General features: G+C 63.2%; 2 protein-coding genes across 4 annotated transcripts in view; one reads left to right on the forward strand and one right to left on the reverse strand.

Moving 5' to 3' along the window:
- Brd9 (bromodomain containing 9) overlaps positions 1-552 on the reverse strand; it is an 18,090-nt gene extending 17,538 nt beyond the window's left edge. For all 3 annotated transcript variants that reach the window (XM_047555575.1, XM_047555577.1, XM_047555576.1), the window contains exon 1: positions 394-552. In XM_047555575.1, coding sequence (XP_047411531.1) covers positions 394-445 — 52 coding nt within the window. In that variant the 5' untranslated portion in view covers positions 446-552. The remainder of the gene's footprint in view (positions 1-393) is intronic.
- On the forward strand, positions 536-14,983 carry Trip13 (thyroid hormone receptor interactor 13). The gene is made up of 13 exons (XM_047555578.1): positions 536-693; positions 1,350-1,515; positions 4,165-4,294; positions 5,149-5,204; positions 5,672-5,762; positions 6,794-6,866; positions 10,053-10,116; positions 10,522-10,608; positions 10,862-10,968; positions 12,030-12,183; positions 13,599-13,711; positions 14,330-14,399; positions 14,673-14,983. The coding sequence occupies exons 1-13, from the start codon at positions 602-604 to the stop codon at positions 14,766-14,768; spliced, it is 1,299 nt and encodes a 432-aa protein (XP_047411534.1). The 5' UTR covers positions 536-601; the 3' UTR covers positions 14,769-14,983.
- The last annotated feature ends 1,413 nt before the right edge of the window (positions 14,984-16,396 follow it).

Raw genomic sequence — 16,396 nt, forward strand, 5'->3', positions numbered from 1 at the left:
CAGAGCCCTCCCCACCCAGGGTCCCAGCACCCTCCCCACCCAGGACCCCAGAGCCCCAGCACCCTCCCTGCCCAGGACCCCAGGGCCCTCCCCACCCAGGGTCCCAGCAGCCTCCCCGCCCAGGACTCCAGGACCCCAGGATCCCAGCACCCTCCCCACCCAGGACTCCAGAACCCCAGCACCCTCCCCGCCCAGGCCCCCAGGCCCCCAGGCCCCTCCCCGCCCAGGCCCCCAGGCCCCCAGGCCCCTCCCAGCCCAGGACCCCAGAGCCCTCCCCGCCCAGGCCCCCAGGCCCCTCCCAGCCCAGGACCCCAGAGCCTCCCCGCCCAGGCCCCCAGGCCCCCAGGCCCCTCCCCGCCCAGGCCCCCAGGCCCCCAGGCCCTCCCCGCGCACCCTCGTAGGACGAGCGCCACTCGGCCTTGTGCTTCTTGTGCTTCTTGCCCATGACAGCGGCGGCGGTGGACCCGCGGGAGCGCGGCCGCCCGAGGCCCGGCCCGCACCCGCCGGAAGTGGCCCCGCCGCCGCCGAGCGCTTCCGGGTCAGGGAGCGGCGCTCTGTGCGCGGCAGATTCGAAGCGGACGGGCGGGCAGCGGCCGGCGGCATGGACGAGGCGGTGGGCGACCTGAAGCAGGCGCTGTCCTGCGTGGCCGAGGCGCCCGCCGTGCACGTGGAGGTGCTGCAGCGCGGCGGCAGGTGCGCGGCCAGGCGGGGCGCGGGACCCCGGTACCTGCTCGGGACCCCGGGGCGGGGCGCGGGACCCCGGTACCTGCACGGGACCCCGGGGCGGGGCGCGGGACCCCCAGTATGTACGGGACTCCAGGATGGGACACCATGACCTCCAGTACCTGCACGGGACCCCCAATACCTGCACGGGACCTCGGGGCGGGGGGCGGGACCTCGGGGCGGGGGGGGGGCGGGACCCCGGTACCTGCATGGAACCCCTGGGCGGGGTGTGGAACCCCAGGAACTGGGCGACCGGATTCCCAGTACCTGCACAGGACCCCGGGCGAGGCGCGGGACCCCAGTACCTGCTCGGGACCCCAGTACTGCAAGGGACCCGAGGGCAGGGCACTGGGACCTCCAGTACCTCCAGCGGGTTCCCCAGTGTGGTGAGGCAGTGCCCAGGGAGGTGCAGAGGCAGGTTGGGGGCCAGAGTGCAGGAGAGGAGAGGACACAGATGGTGGCAAGGTGGGCTGAGGGAAACTGGGAGCTGGTGAGCACCTCAGCCACAGGCATTAACCTCTTGCTGCTCCAGAACAAGCCATGGCCGCTGTGTGCCATGCTTTTGAAAAGATGCTTCATTTTAGAAGCCCTGTGGGCTCAGGTCCTGTGTGGTGTTGTTTTCCCAGCACTGCAAAGAAAGAAGACATTAAGCTGAGCGTCCGGAAGCTGCTCAACAGGCACAACATTGTGTTTGGTGACTATACGTGGACTGAGTTCGATGAACCTTTTCTGACCAGAAATGTGCAGTCTGTGTCTATTGTTGACACGGAGCTGAAGGCTAAAGACCCTCAGGTAACTTACTGGTGCAGGTGTCATGAGCAGTTAACCTTCAGCTGAATGCGGAATTGGCATCATGAACATCTGTTGCTGTTGATAGTGTCTCACTCACTTATCTATTGGTTTGCGCCCCAGGCCCTGGGTACAACGTGGCCTGGTGTCAGGAGGCTGTGGGTGCAGTGGGCATGTGGGAATCCAGGCGCTGGAAGCCGTACTGCTGGCTGGGGGACCTGCTGGTGAGGCCCTGTGTGTAAGTGCTGGTGAACGCATCAGGACCACAGGAGGCTTGGAGGCTGCAGGCTGGGGAGATGGGCCTGCCTGCGGCGGCTGTTCCTGGCATCCTTCTTGCCAGCTGGTGCACCCAGCAGCTTGCCAAGGTTGCGTGTGGGAGTCGGGGTGCACTGGGCAGTTCTGTTACCGATAAAAACCGGAAACACGTCCCTGATGAAACAGCATGGCTCAGCACTGTGCAACACTGGCCTCGTGAAGAGCGGCTGTTGTGGGCGTGGAACTGGAACTGTGCACGTGATGTGGGTCTCCTCACTCACCTGCTGCACTGGTGTGAGTGGCGTGGTCAGAGCTGAGGGGAGGGCTGAGCTCTCCAGCACCGCTGTAGACACCCTGGCCCAGTCTCGCGGGGGCAGCAGGACTCTCCGAGGGAAGTCTCGGGATCTCTCTGTGTACAGGTCCACCTGTGGCATTTGTCTTACTGACACCATGCGTTTCCGTAGGCCCGTCTGAGCAGACATCACTCATGTGTTATTATTAGCCAGCCATTGAAGCGGTTTAACTGCCCACCTCTCAGAGGCTGGTTAGACACACTGGATCTGTCTCGCCCTGATGCGCTAGGCCCTTTAAAAAGGAGTAGCTCTCTACTGGGAAATAGTGCCTTTGAGCTCTGCTGCAGGGCAAGGGCAAATCAGGCCGCCAGTCTAACTGGACACCTGTGACTCTTAGCAGTGGTGCTGGACCATGGTCAGGGAGAGTCTGCCCAGCGTACTGTCCATGGCATCGCAGACCCCCCCGGAAGTCTTCGCTGTCGTTCAGGGAGCCTCACTGCTGTGTGACGCACAGAGGCCACCTCTCCTTTCTGCATGTTCCTGCCACTGCTCGCCCGATAGAAACCAGACCCTGTGGTGAGATGCGCTCCTCCCCCATGTGCCCAGTGTCGGCCAGCAGCCTCGGGCTGTCTTCCTCTGCCCTTCTCCTTCACACCAGCCTTGAGGGCGTCTTGGCCACATTTGAGAAGCCCCAAGCACACAGCCATTCTCCACTGCTAAAACCTCAAGACCAGAGGGAAGAAGTACAAGGTTATTGGAACATGAGATAGCCCACTGATCCTCCCGTCGTGGAGGCCCGGGTAGTGAGCATTGGTGGCACAGAAGGCCCGAGCTGTGAGGACTGCATAGTGACCGCAGGCACGTTGCAGCCACTCTGCGACCTCGGTACAGCTCAGGGTTGGTGTCCGTTCACTCGCTGGGTCCTTTCCTCGTTCATGGTGTTGTTTTCCTGGTTCTTGGTGTGACAGGGCTCTTCTGTTAGACTAGGGCACCAGGGTGTTCCCTTGAGACACGTATCCTGTTAGATACTATTCTTCAGCACATGGCCCCTCCCTCGAGGGCCAGCGGGGTGTGTGTTCCACTCCCCTGGGTCTCCTGCCCTCTCTTCAGCTCCAGAGACGTCCCCACCCAAGTGGGGCGCACTGACGTGGCCTGGTCCCCGAGCAGGAATGTGAACTGGCCCCCATTGGGCCACATGCACTGGTATAGAGGGAGGGGGCGGTGTACTGCTCTCAGTGAGGTTGGAAGCTCAGCAGCTCTCTGGCCATTGCCCAGGGTGGGAGCCCTTGGTGTGGGTCTCCCCTGGGTCCCTCGGTGCACTCCAGTAGGACAGACCTGGGTTCCTTAGGGACGGGTTAAAGCTAGGGCCAGCCAGGCAAATGGCAGGACAAGACTTGGTCGCCCTGTAGTGCAGACTCATGAGTGCTCACAACAGCACCGGGAGCCTCACAGGAGCCAGCCTCAGTCCCTCCAGTGGCCAGCTCTGCGCAGGGGGGCAACCATGCGGTGCTTGGTGTGGCTGCATGCAGAGGGACGTGCCAGGTCCCTGGAGGCAGCCCGACCTCCTCCCCACCCTGCAGGGGGTCTTACTTGGTGTCCAGATGACAGAGTGCAGAGAGGCAGAGTCATATCCCAGGGGAGATGCCTGGCTCTGCCCGGACCAGGTGACCAGGCTGGGCGTGTTGGGCACCCGCATCCCTTCATGAGGACCAGCACCTCCGTGGTGCTTTTCTAAGACTCAGTGACCTCATCCAACCCTGAGAGAAATCATTTGACCTTTCCACGTTGGAGGACATTCAGGAGGAAACTTGGGCTGGGGCCGTGGCTTAGTGGTAGAGCGCTTGTCCAGTTTGCACGACGCCCTGGGTTCGATCCTCAGCACCACATAAAAATAAAGGTATCATGGCTTCCCTGGGCCGAGGCGCTTGGCAGTGATAAAAAACAGCAGAACTGCCTTTAAAATAGGGCCTGGAGGGGGGACAAGTGTGTCCCAGAGCCAAGTAAAGCCACAACCTCTCCACCCAGCCTGTGTGCCTCGGCCGTGCTGCGCGTGGCTGGAGTCGGGGGCTGCTGACCCTGTGGCTGACCTGCTCTCTCCATGCAGCCCATTGACTTGAGCGCCTGCGCGGTCGCGCTCCACATCTTCCAGCTGAATGAGGACGGCCCCAGCAGCGAGAACCTGGAGGAGGAGACGGAGAACATCATCGCAGCGAGCCACTGGGTGCTGCCTGCAGGTACAGGTGGGGCGCAGGGTCGCCAGGGTCGGGGTCGGCGTGGTGGACGGTGGGAAGGTCTGTGTCCTGTGGCGTGGGAGTGTGGCGCTGGCGGCTTCCCGTCCCTGCAGCGCACTCAGAGGGCGTTTGAGCTCAGGCCTCGACAGGCGGCCCCTCAGCAGGGCCTGGGGCGAGGCAGCATGCCATGGCTGGGAGCCTGTGGCAGGCAGCCGCTCACTTCATGGCTGGCTGCAGAAGACAGCGGGAGACCCAGGGTCCACAGTCCCTTCCCCAGCACACCTCCCCCAGGCCCGTGTCCTAAAGGCCCCGCCACCTCCCAGGAGCACCAAGCTGAGGACCAAGCCTTCGGTGTGGCCTTTGAGGGACGTGGCAGGCCCACATGGGGAAGTGGCACTCCCCACGTGAGCTGCCTTGTCCTCGGGGTGGCAGCTAACAGGCCAGCCGCCTGCTCTTCCCTCCCCTGGGGTCTCCCCTCTGAGAGTTCCTCCCACTCTCTGCGTGTTTTGCTGGTGGGCTTCGGAGTGGAGTCCAGGGGTTGGCTTCCCAGTGGCACCCTGTCCTGTGGGGAGAGCGTGCGTTGAAGCACAGGTCCACAGGAGAGATGGAGACGGTGACTGTGTCAAGCACGGGACACCCTTCTTCACTAGGTCCCTGTCGAAAGCCATCTGACTGGCACTTGCTTTGGATCTTTAACCAGGAAACGTGGCTTCAAAGGAAAGCGTGGGCGCTGCCCTGGCCTTACAGCACCCTGGTCTGCCCAGGAGGAGCCTGGAGGGCCTCAGGCTCCTGCTCGGTCTGGGCGGACTGGCCGGTGTGCTCGCTGTCCTGAGCTCCTGTTTGCTTGTGTCTCGCAGCTGAATTCCACGGGCTCTGGGACAGCCTGGTGTACGACGTGGAAGTCAAGTCGCACGTGAGTCGCCTCTGAGGAGTCGTGGCCGCCCCGCAGCGCCTCTGTCCTCCAGCACCACCCAGCACAGAGCGGATCTCGGGCAGCTCCCTAAGGAGCAAAGGGGAAGGAAGCGGCCCCAGAGGAGGCAGGCGCCGGCCAGGACCTGCGCGGCCCTGCAATGGGGTCCTCGGGGCGCGCCCACCCTGCTCGCGCCCACCCTGCTCGCGCCTTCTGGGCACTGACCCCGTCCCTCTGGAGGGAGGTGCTGGCTGTGGCCTGGCGACCCTTCGTGGCTTGCTTTCCGTGGCACTTCCAGTGAGAGCAGGTGTTTTGTGGGCAGTAGCAGCAGCCATGTCTGTCCTGCCTCGTGGCACTGCCTATAGGAGAGCCAGGTGGCTGCTGCACGGGGGTGGAGTCCCTGCCAGGTGGCCGCGGTCCCGCCCTGGCTGGGGACTGCTGCGGGGCCTCACCTGCGCTCTCTGTGTCAGCTCCTGGATTACGTGACGACGACCTTGCTGTTCTCGGACAGGAACGTGGACAGCAACCTCATCACCTGGAACCGCGTGGTGCTGCTGCACGGTAAGGCTGCCACCCACCCCGAGCCGCCCTGGCATTGGCGGCCGGGCTCTCGCCGGGCCTTGTCTGGCTCCGTCCCTGGTGTTTGGGGTTTTGGACCTGTTTCCCCACTGGAGGAACTGCCGTGTCTTTCTCGTCCGTGTCCCAGAGTGTAGATGGGAGCCCAGTTATTTAGAGAGGGTTCCTCAGGTTCTCTAGAGAAAACTTTGGCAAGTGCGTTCCTCCCAGCGTCCTGGTAGAAAAGGACAAAGTGGCCAAGGGAAGTGGCGCTCCTTCGTAGCGAGGTGCAGGCTCAGGGCTGCAGCTCCCCAAGCAGCGGGCACAGGGCTGCCCAAGGCCTCCGAGCGCCCTAAACCAGTGGGCTCCCCTGCCGACCTAGCGTGCCAGGGAGACCAGTCCACAGGTGCCTCCAACAGGGCAGGAGCCTCCCACCAGCCTCTGACCCAGCTGCTGGGGGCTGAAGGCAGGCTGGCCTCAGGCCCCCGGTGTCTGCTCGGGGGCGCCCTCACCCTTCCCAACCCTCAGAGCTGCCTCTGTGAGCGTGGTGCAGGGAAACACAGGAAGAGCACGTCCTGGCTACGGAGGTCATTCCTCTCCCGTGACAAATACCAAACACCCAAGGAAAGCAGTTTCTCAAGAGGAAAGGCTTGTTTTTGGCCAGACAAGGGCACTATCTGCTGTGCGAGCAGAGACCTGAGAGGCGTCAACTGCCTACTGGCCACCGAGAAGGGTACCTAGGCTGTGAAAGGTGCCTCCTTGCCTAGAGAGCACAGGGCAGAGTGGCTGAACTCCAAAACTGGGCTGGCCCAGGCCTCTGGGTGGACTAGGCGGTGTCTGCAGCAGAAGCACAGCTGGGCTGGCGCAGGCCTCTGGGTGGACTAGGCGGTGTCTGCAGCAGGAGCACAGCTGGGCTGGCCCAGGCCTCTGGGTGGACTAGGTGGTGTCTTTAGCAGGCGGGGGCAGCTGTGAGGAACCCTGTGGTTGGCAGAAGCTTCGTACACTGATGCTTACAGATGTTTCCTTGGCTCTTGCAGGTCCTCCAGGAACAGGGAAGACGTCCCTTTGTAAGGCTTTAGCCCAGAAACTCACCATCAGACTGTCGAGCAGGTAACTGTGACTGGGCAGAGCAGGAGAAGGACTCGAGTGCGGGATCACGGGGTTTCCTTGTTCTCTTTCTGCGGGCCTTGGAACTGGCCATACTACAGACTTGCCCGGGTGCTGCACCCAGCCCTCTTGATTCTGCATGTTTTGAGACAGGGCCTTACCAGGCCGGCCTTGGGCTGCAAGCTCCTCCCTCAGCCTCCCCAGTCCCTGGATTGGGTGTGGCCACAACACCTGGCTTCAGACCTTATTTTCAGTACCTTCACATGAGCACTGGGCTTCTCTCCTTCAGGAAGTAGTTCATCCTGTGTGCCCGGCATCCTCTTCACCCACCTGACCCGGCCTGGTGGGTGCCTTGGTGCTCTGGGCGGAGCCGTGGGGCCTGCAGCCTGAGCTCAGCAGCCCTGCTGACTTCTTCTGCTGTCCCTCCTTATCAGGAAAGCGTCACAGACGCTGGGGCTGCTCCCCTTGCCTATGGGGTGGGGTCTTGGTCCTGTGCGGGAGGGATTGCTGCTCTCAGCCACCGCCCTTGCTTCCCTGGGAGTCCTCTCCTGGATGTTGGGCGGTTCCACTGCCGTGCACCCGTCTGCTGAGCTGAGCGGCTCTCTGGCTTCCGTCCACCAGTGTTTCTCCCTGAGGAGCCGGTTGGTGGCCGTGTTCTGTCCCGTGCGCTCTGTCCTGTGGCCGTCCTGCCCAGGCCACAGCTGCTGCTTGCTGTCCATTCACTGTGACTGCCTCTCACGATGGCAACACTGTTACCGAGCCCTGGGCCTCCTGGCAGAGCCTCCCTTTGGCCCCTCCGGGCTCTGTGCTGGGTGATTCAGCTGCTTGTGGCGGGGGCCGGCCTTGCGGGCCTCTTTTTAGGGAGGCCCCGGGAGGCACTCTCTGGGGTCTGTGGAGCGCCTGGTATTGGTCACTCTCCACAGCCCTCAGACTTCGTCCCCAACGTAGGGAACCCCACTCTCAGGCCTGCATGTTCCACAGGCACTGAGACCACGCCGGTTCCTCGGGTTGTCTCCCCACGTCTCCTTCCTCTGGAACTCTGCCCTATACCCTCCCTCCCACCCAGACACCGGACCTCTGACACTTATCCTGTCTTAGTTCGGCAGGGTGAGTGCTCTGACCCAGCACCTCCCAGGGATGTGAATTGGGTGCCGTATGACCTTGCAGCTCAGGACCCTGGGTCACTGTCCAACGCTCGTGGCCTGGCTGGCAACTCTGCTTATGTTCCCAACTTCCTTATTGAGGCTTGTGTACCAGGAGGAGCAGGGCTCTAGAGACCGTGCTGTGTGTCCTGTGCAGTGTGAGCAGGGCTCTGGAGACAGTGCTGTGTGTCCTGTGCAGTGTGAGCAGGGCTCTAGAGACCGTGCTGTGTGTCCTGTGCAGTGTGAGCAGGGCTCTAGAGACCGTGCTGTGTGCCCTGTGCAGTGTGAGCAGAGCTCTAGAGACCGTGCTGTGTGCCCTGTGCAGTGTGAGCAGGGCTCTAGAGATCCTGCTGTGTGTCCTGTGCAGTGTGAGCAGGGCTCTGGAGACAGTGCTGTGTGTCCTGTGCAGTGTGCGCAGGGCTCTGGAGACAGTGCTGTGTGTCCTGTGCAGTGTGAGCAGGGCTCTAGAGATCCTGCTGTGTGTCCTGTGCAGTGTGAGCAGGGCTCTAGAGACCGTGCTGTGTGTCCTGTGCAGTGTGAGCAGGGCTCTGGAGACCGTGCTGTGTGTCCTGTGCAGTGTGAGCAGGGCTCTAGAGACCGTGCTGTGTGTCCTGTGCAGTGTGAGCAGGGCTCTGGAGACCGTGCTGTGTGTCCTGTGCAGTGTGAGCAGGGCTCTGGAGACAGTGCTGTGTGTCCTGTGCAGTGTGAGCAGGGCTCTGGAGACCGTGCTGTGTGTCCTGTGCAGTGTGAGCAGGGCTCTGGAGACCGTGCTGTGTGTCCTGTGCAGTGTGAGCAGGGCTCTGGAGACCGTGCTGTGTGTCCTGTGCAGTGTGAGCAGGGCTCTGGAGACCGTGCTGTGTGTCCTGTGCAGTGTGAGCAGGGCTCTGGAGACCGTGCTGTGTGTCCTGTGCAGTGTGAGCAGGGCTCTGGAGACCGTGCTGTGTGTCCTGTGCAGTGTGAGCAGGGCTCTGGAGACCGTGCTGTGTGTCCTGTGCAGTGTGAGCAGGGCTCTGGAGACAGTGCTGTGTGTCCTGTGCAGTGTGCGCAGGGCTCTGGAGACAGTGCTGTGTGTCCTGTGCAGTGTGAGCAGGGCTCTAGAGATCCTGCTGTGTGTCCTGTGCAGTGTGAGCAGGGCTCTAGAGACCGTGCTGTGTGTCCTGTGCAGTGTGAGCAGGGCTCTGGAGACCGTGCTGTGTGTCCTGTGCAGTGTGAGCAGGGCTCTAGAGACCGTGCTGTGTGTCCTGTGCAGTGTGAGCAGGGCTCTGGAGACCGTGCTGTGTGTCCTGTGCAGTGTGAGCAGGGCTCTAGAGACCGTGCTGTGTGTCCTGTGCAGTGTGAGCAGGGCTCTGGAGACAGTGCTGTGTGTCCTGTGCAGTGTGAGCAGGGCTCTAGAGACCGTGCTGTGTGTCCTGTGCAGTGTGAGCAGGGCTCTGGAGACCGTGCTGTGTGTCCTGTGCAGTGTGAGCAGGGCTCTAGAGACTGTGTGTCCTGTGCAGTGTGAGCAGGGCTCTAGAGACCGTGCTGTGTGTCCTGTGCAGTGTGAGCAGGGCTCTGGAGACAGTGCTGTGTGTCCTGTGCAGTGTGAGCAGGGCTCTAGAGACCGTGCTGGTGTGTCCTGTGCAGTGTGAGCAGGGCTCTGGAGACCGTGCTGTGTGTCCTGTGCAGTGTGAGCAGGGCTCTAGAGACCGTGCTGTGTGTCCTGTGCAGTGTGAGCAGGGCTCTAGAGACCGTGCTGTGTGTCCTGTGCAGTGTGAGCAGGGCTCTAGAGACCGTGCTGTGTGTCCTGTGCAGTGTGAGCAGGGCTCTGGAGACCGTGCTGTGTGTCCTGTGCAGTGTGAGCAGGGCTCTAGAGACCGTGCTGTGTGTCCTGTGCAGTGTGCGCAGGGCTCTAGAAAAGACGGGCTCTGCTCTGGAACCACTGATTGTCCCCTGCCTCTCAGCACCTAGCTGGGTCCTGAGTGCCCTCTGGCAGCCCTGGCGCCTGCTGAGCTAACCAGCCTGTGGGCGGCTGTGCTGAAGTCCCTGCCCTCCTCATTTGTCGTCCTAGGTACCGGTACGGCCAGCTGATCGAAATAAACAGCCATAGCCTCTTTTCTAAGTGGTTTTCAGAAGTGAGTGCTGACCGTCCTCCTTGTCTGCATGTCTGTCCCCGTGGCTGAGAAGCAGCGTTTTCCAGGACAGTGGGGAGCAAGGCTGCATTGGCTGGAGGAGGGCTGGACGGCAGGCCTGGCCACCCCTGCCTGGGTGGGCATGAGATGCTCAGTGTCCCCTGGGGACCACACCCTCTGCTGAGCAACCACTGGGTGACCTTCGCCTCTAAAGGGCAGTACCCAGGGCCCCCAGTCAGTGTGGCTGGTGATGGGTGTGCCCTGGGCAGGAGCAGGTGCAGGTCACGCCCAGTGCCCTGGCTCCGGGAGCAGGGAGGCTCAGGGGCGCCCTCAGGAGAGCTGGGACCCTGCTGTGGGCTGCGGAGGGGCCGCAGGCAGCCTTCAGAGAGGGTTGTATTGTGGTTCCAGAGTGGCAAGCTGGTGACCAGGATGTTCCAGAAGATTCAGGACTTGATTGACGATAAGGAAGCACTAGTGTTTGTGTTGATTGACGAGGTGGGCACTTGTGGGCAGCCACCTGGGACTGGGGTGCCCCTTGCCCTTGCTGGCACGCAGCCTGTCCCACCTGCTGGGTGGCCAGCTCTGGGCTTGCTGCCGGGGTACACGGTGCCTCAGGACCCTCTCCCCAGCACACCCCGGTCCCGGGCAGTACCCACTGGCCTATTTGGCCGCCCGGGGTGCCAGTTCCCTGCAGCTGCCCGGGCGGTGCCAGGTGCCTTCCCTCCGAGCCATCACTCTGCCCCCACAGGTGGAGAGCCTCACGGCGGCCCGCAGCGCCTGCAGGGCTGGTGCCGAGCCCTCGGATGCCATCCGCGTGGTCAACGCCGTCCTGACCCAGATCGATCAGATCAAAAGGTGATGCTGGGTGGCCTCCCGGCTCCTGCCACCCCCAGTCTCTCGGCCATACAGGTCCTCGGTGTCGAGCACTGGCCTTGCCTACTTGGATGCAGTGTATACAGAAGGCACAACTTTTATCAAGTGTTTTTGATTCACTTGAGTATTAAAAACAAAACAGAAGTTGTGTGTGGAAGGCTCTGTGCCTTGGAGTGCAGACGGCTGACGCCTGCCCGTCACACCTGCTCATCCTCAGTGTGCCCGAGGGTGGGCGGGCCTCCCACGTGGTAGGCAGGCATGGTGGGTGGAGCGGGACCTGCAGAGCCAAGGGCCTCACCCACCCAACGGCGAGAGGCGGGTCAGGTGCGGGCATCCAAGCAGGAGCCTGCAGGGTGCTGGGGTGCCTGGGTCTCAGCTTGGGGTGACCTGGTCCCTGGCTTCGGCCGCCACAGGCACCCCAACGTGGTGGTCCTGACCACCTCCAACGTGGGGTGACCCGGTCCCTGTCTCCGGCCGCACCAGGCACCCCAACGTGGTGGTCCTGACCACCTCCAACGTGGGGTGACCCGGTCCCTGTCTCCGGCCGCACCAGGCACCCCAACGTGGTGGTCCTGACCACCTCCAACGGGGGGTGACCCGGTCCCTGGCTCTGGCTGCCACAGGCACCCCAACATGGTGATCCTGACCACCTCCAATGTGGGGTGACCCGGTCCCTGGCTCTGGCTGCCACAGGCACCCCAACGTGGTGATCCTGACCACCTCCAACGGGGGGTGACCCGGTCCCTGGCTCTGGCTGCCACAGGCACCCCAACGTGGTGGTCCTGACCACCTCCAACGTGGGGTGACCCGGTCCCTGGCTCTGGCTGCCACAGGCACCCCAACGTGGTGGTCCTGACCACCTCCAACGTGGGGTGACCCGGTCCCTGGCTCCGGCCGCACCAGGCACCCCAACGTGGTGGTCCTGACCACCTCCAACGTGGGGTGACCCGGTCCCTGGCTCTGGCCGCACCAGGCACCCCAACGTGGTGATCCTGACCACCTCCAACGTGGGGTGACCCGGTCCCTGGCTCTGGCTGCCACAGGCACTCCAACGTGGTGATCCTGACCACCTCCAACCTCACCGGGAAGATCGACGCCGCCTTCGTGGACAGGGCTGACATCAAGCAGTACGTCGGGCCGCCCTCTGCCGCCGCCATCTTCAGGATCTACCTCTCCTGTTTGGAAGAGCTGATGAAGGTGCCTGGTCACTTGCACACGTCCTTAGCGGGTCACAGCTTAGGCCAAGTGCTTCTAGCGTGGAGCGGGCGTCAGCCGTCCTCCTAAATGCAAGGCCGTGGTTTTGCTGGTCTGGCAGGTGGAGTCCATGGCCCTTCTCTTCCTGGCCCAGTGATGCTCACATCAGTGGGCGGCGGTGGGGTGTGCGGCTCTGGGCAGCTGCCTCCCCGGCCGGTCTCCTTACGTGAGAAGAGGAGGGAAGGCGGGGTTTGGCCCACAGGGCCCCATCTGAGGGTCACACAGGCGAAGGCCACGTCATGGCCGCCTCTGCCTGCCCAGGGGCTCACGGGCTGCCCTGTACCCCATCTGCAAGAGCGTGCTTTGAGCCTTGAGCAGGGACCGTCCCCAGGAAGCCAGCGAGTGGGGCAGGGCTCGTGTGCTGGGTCCTCACCACCCACTGGCAGCACAGTTTTCCCACATGCAGCCCCTCCTGGACAGCACAGGGCAGGGGCCTCACGGCCCACCAGGGAGAGTGTCACCGTGACCCCCTGAGGGTCACTGGTCAGCGCTGCCTGGGTGTGGGCGCTGGTCCTGCCTCTGCAGCAGGGCGCTCCGAGGGCCATGGTGGGAGCAGGCCTGTTCTGAGGAGAGGGTCTGCCCGGCCCTGCTGCAAGGCGCTCACATGCAGGGCCCTGTGAGCTGGGCCCTCCGGCCTCGCTGTGCGACCTTGGCTTGTGTGGTGAGCGTGGGGTGGTCCGGCGTGGCCCAGAGTGCTGGCTTTCCCTGGGACTGAGAGCAGGGTTGGGTCCAGTTCAGACAGGGAGACGCATGGCCTCCAGGTGGCGCTGGCTGAGTCCTGAGGCCGTGGGGGAGTCACCAGGTGCCTCCAGCCGGTGAGTGTCACAGGAGGCAGATCCTCAGGTCAGGATCCCTGAGGGCCCTCGCCAGGCCTGTGGGGTGCAGGGTGGAAGCTGTCTGTGGTCACTGCTCACGGCACAGAGGTTCCCTGTTGGAGTCCCTGACCCTGCAGCATGAGGGCCAGGCAACCGCTCTGAGGTAGGCTCAGTGCCACCTCTGGGTCTGTCCTGGGCTAAACAGGTAATGTCCAGAAACAGCAGACCCTTCCTTGAAAAGACTGGCTCCTAGCACTCTTCCCCCGTCTGATGGTCCGTGGAGCTAAAGGGACAGACGCTTGAGGCTGCTCGCACCCAGCACTGGTGTGGAGAGGGGCTGTCCTGGCCCAGCACCAGAGGAAGGGCGTCCCTTCTGCTTGAGGGTGTGGCCCAGAGGACTGGGGGCGCATGGGGGCCGAGGGCATTGAGGCAGCTGCTTCCTGGGTCCCTCCAGTGAGGCTTGTTCTTTGGAGGCTGACCTGATCTGCGTGTGGCCTCTGTCTTGCTCTTGTGCCCTGTGTAACCGTGTGCCTCTGTCCCCAGTGCCAGATCATATACCCCCGCCAGCAGCTGCTGACCCTCCGAGAGCTGGAGATGATTGGCTTCATCGAAAACAACGTGTCCAAGTTGAGCCTCCTCCTGAGTGAGATTTCAAGGTGCAGACTGAGTCGGCTTTGCAGCCAAGAGAAACCCATTTGCTGAAGTGGCTGGGGAGGTGTGGTTCCTCCGGAGGTGGGGAGGGTCTGGAGGTGAGGTCCGCAGGCACCAGGGAGGACACGCATGCGCACGCGCGTTGGGCATGCAGAGCACCACCCGCTCCCGGCGGCCGCCTGGCACTTCCCTGAGCCCTGCGGAGGGCCCTTGGTAGGAGCAGGAGGCAGAACCTGGAGGGAGCCGTGCAGCGTGCTTGCTGGTACAGAGGCCCACCTCATGTGGGCTGCACGGAGGCCAGGGCTAGGCTGGGAGGTGGGGCCCCGGGGCCAGAGGCTCCTCATCGGCAGCCGGGGGGCGTTGGGAGGGTCCGGCCGAAGGGTTGACTTGAAGGGCACAGCTGGAGACACGTAGCTGGCTGAAAGGCGGGCAGTTCAGAGATTGCTGCACGACCTGGTCACTGGGGAGCGGGCGGGCAGCGGCTGCCTGGAGCAGGGGTGAGGACAGGGCTGCGCCCGCGACTCCACAGTTGTGCCCTGAGGTCACCTCACTGCGGGCTCTGGTTTTGGAGTGAGGAGGGAAACGTCCAGAAACTGGTCCTGGAGCCTGTTGTTCTCACGCAGGAAGAGCGAGGGCCTGAGCGGCCGGGTCCTGCGGAAGCTCCCTTTCCTGGCTCACGCACTGTACATCCAGGTGAGGCTCCCGACCTTCCCCAGGAGGGGCTGGGCCTGGCCTGAGCCTGGGTGGCCGTCTGGAGCCTGGGACTGGTGGCCATGACGTGTCTGTTTGGGGAGCACGCCGGGCACACGCCCAGGCACCCAGAGCCCTGCCAGTCGCACCCGCAGGCCTGCCCAGGGCCTGTTCAGCCCACTGGCTGCAGAGCCCCGTCTGTACTGGGCGGGCTGGTTGCTGCCAGTGGCCACAGCAGCGTGTGGGACCCCGGTGACAGCCCACCGTGTCCTGCAGGCACCCACCGTCACCATCGAGGGCTTCCTCCAGGCACTCTCCCTGGCGGTGGACAAGCAGTTTGAGGAGAAGAAGAAGCTCTCGGCGTGCGTTTGACCCTGGGCGTCCCTGACGGAGCCCGAGGCTGCAGCTGGGTGGCACTGACCGACTCAGCTGCCTCTGGAACCCTCGGACACTCCCAGGTCCCCAGGCCAGAATGCAGGCAGTGGAGCCTCGTCAGAGCCAGGGCCCTGTCCACCTTATTTAAAATGTGCATCAGAAGGCAGCAGCCGACCTTTTCAGTTTTTAAAAGATAGTTTGAATTCCGTTGGCCTCTTTGTAAAGAACTGTCTAAATGTGCTTGTTTTCATCCTGCCCGGCTGGTCAGACACAGGTATTGGCCAGAGCTGTTTAGAGAAGGGAAGTAGAGGGGCAGGCCTGACCGAAGCCAGCACAGCGGGGAGGGGCCGCCTGCCTTCTGCCCGCGTCACATAACCGGTCAAGGACACCCTTCCCACGTAGCAGAAGTCGAGACTCCAGGCAAGGAGCCTCGCGGTGGCCAGACTCGGCCTGTGGGCGTGGTGCTGGGCGGCAGGGGTGGACACCGCCAGGCTGGGGACACCATTTACTTCTCAGAGGATGACTCACTCACAGGTGAAGGAGCGGCCGGTGACGGTGTTCCATGAGTGCGTTTTGCTCTTACCTGGTGCCAGCACTTCTCATGGTGGCTGCTTCAAAGGACTTGTCACCTGGTGGTGGGACTGCTGCATACTGTTTGTTGGCAGAGTTTTGTTTTGGTCCCCGTGTCTCAGACACTACTGAAGCTTGCTCAGGCGCCCCTGGGCGTCCCGCCAGCCTTGTGCTGGAGGGCGGGGTGGAGTGAGCACCCAGGCTGACGCCTGCAGATCCTGGCCTCCACCTTCTGCTGGGCCTCGACTCCTGGCGCCGCCTGCCTTGGAAGCTGAGCCCAGCTGTGGTCCCCCGACATCCAGGGCTGTAAGAGATCTTCGCACAGTGAGCTGCCTGGCTGCCACTCCGGGAGGCGGCGGGGCCAGTAGGCAAGGAGGCTCTCGTGCCCCGTTCTCGTAAGACAGTCTCAGCATTCTAAGACAGCTGGGTCCGGGGAGGCAAAGCAGCCCTCTGCAGTGGACACAGATGTGAGTCCAGCAGACGTGTCCTCAGCAGGCATCACCCCTGCGACCTCACTGCGAGGCTGCCCAGTGCAGGATCCACCCTCTGGAGGCCCAGCTGCCTCCCAGCAGCCACTCTGGGCCTGTGGTGATGCCCTCAGAGCCCGTCCAAGCTTCAGGGTGGGCGGGGCAGCCCTTCTGTGGAGCCGGTTTGGTGCAATCCCAGAGGGTCCCTGCACGTCCCCTGCCTGCTGCCCACGTTGCAGAGTCCTTCACTCTGCTGGTGACTGGTGTCCTCCCGCCTGCTGCCCACGTTGCAGTCCTTCACTCTGCTGGTGACTGGTGTCCTCCCACCTGCTGCCCACGTTGCAGTCCTTCACTCTGCTGGTGACTGGTGTCCTCCCGCCTGCTGCCCACGTTGCAGAGTCCTTCACTCTGCTGGTGACTGGTGTCCTCCCGCCTGCTGCCCACGTTGCAGAGTCCTTCACTCTGCTGGTGACTGGTGTCCTCCCGCGTGACCCCAGCTAGGCTTCTTCCCTGGGCGTTTTCTCAGTGGCGCTCAAGAGCCTCTGCGAGCTCCCCACCATCCCGTGCTGCACCCCAGACTCCAGCCCC

The sequence above is a fragment of the Sciurus carolinensis genome, chromosome 6 (genome assembly GCF_902686445.1).
Source record: "Sciurus carolinensis chromosome 6, mSciCar1.2, whole genome shotgun sequence".
Taxonomy (NCBI): Eukaryota; Metazoa; Chordata; class Mammalia; order Rodentia; family Sciuridae; genus Sciurus; species Sciurus carolinensis.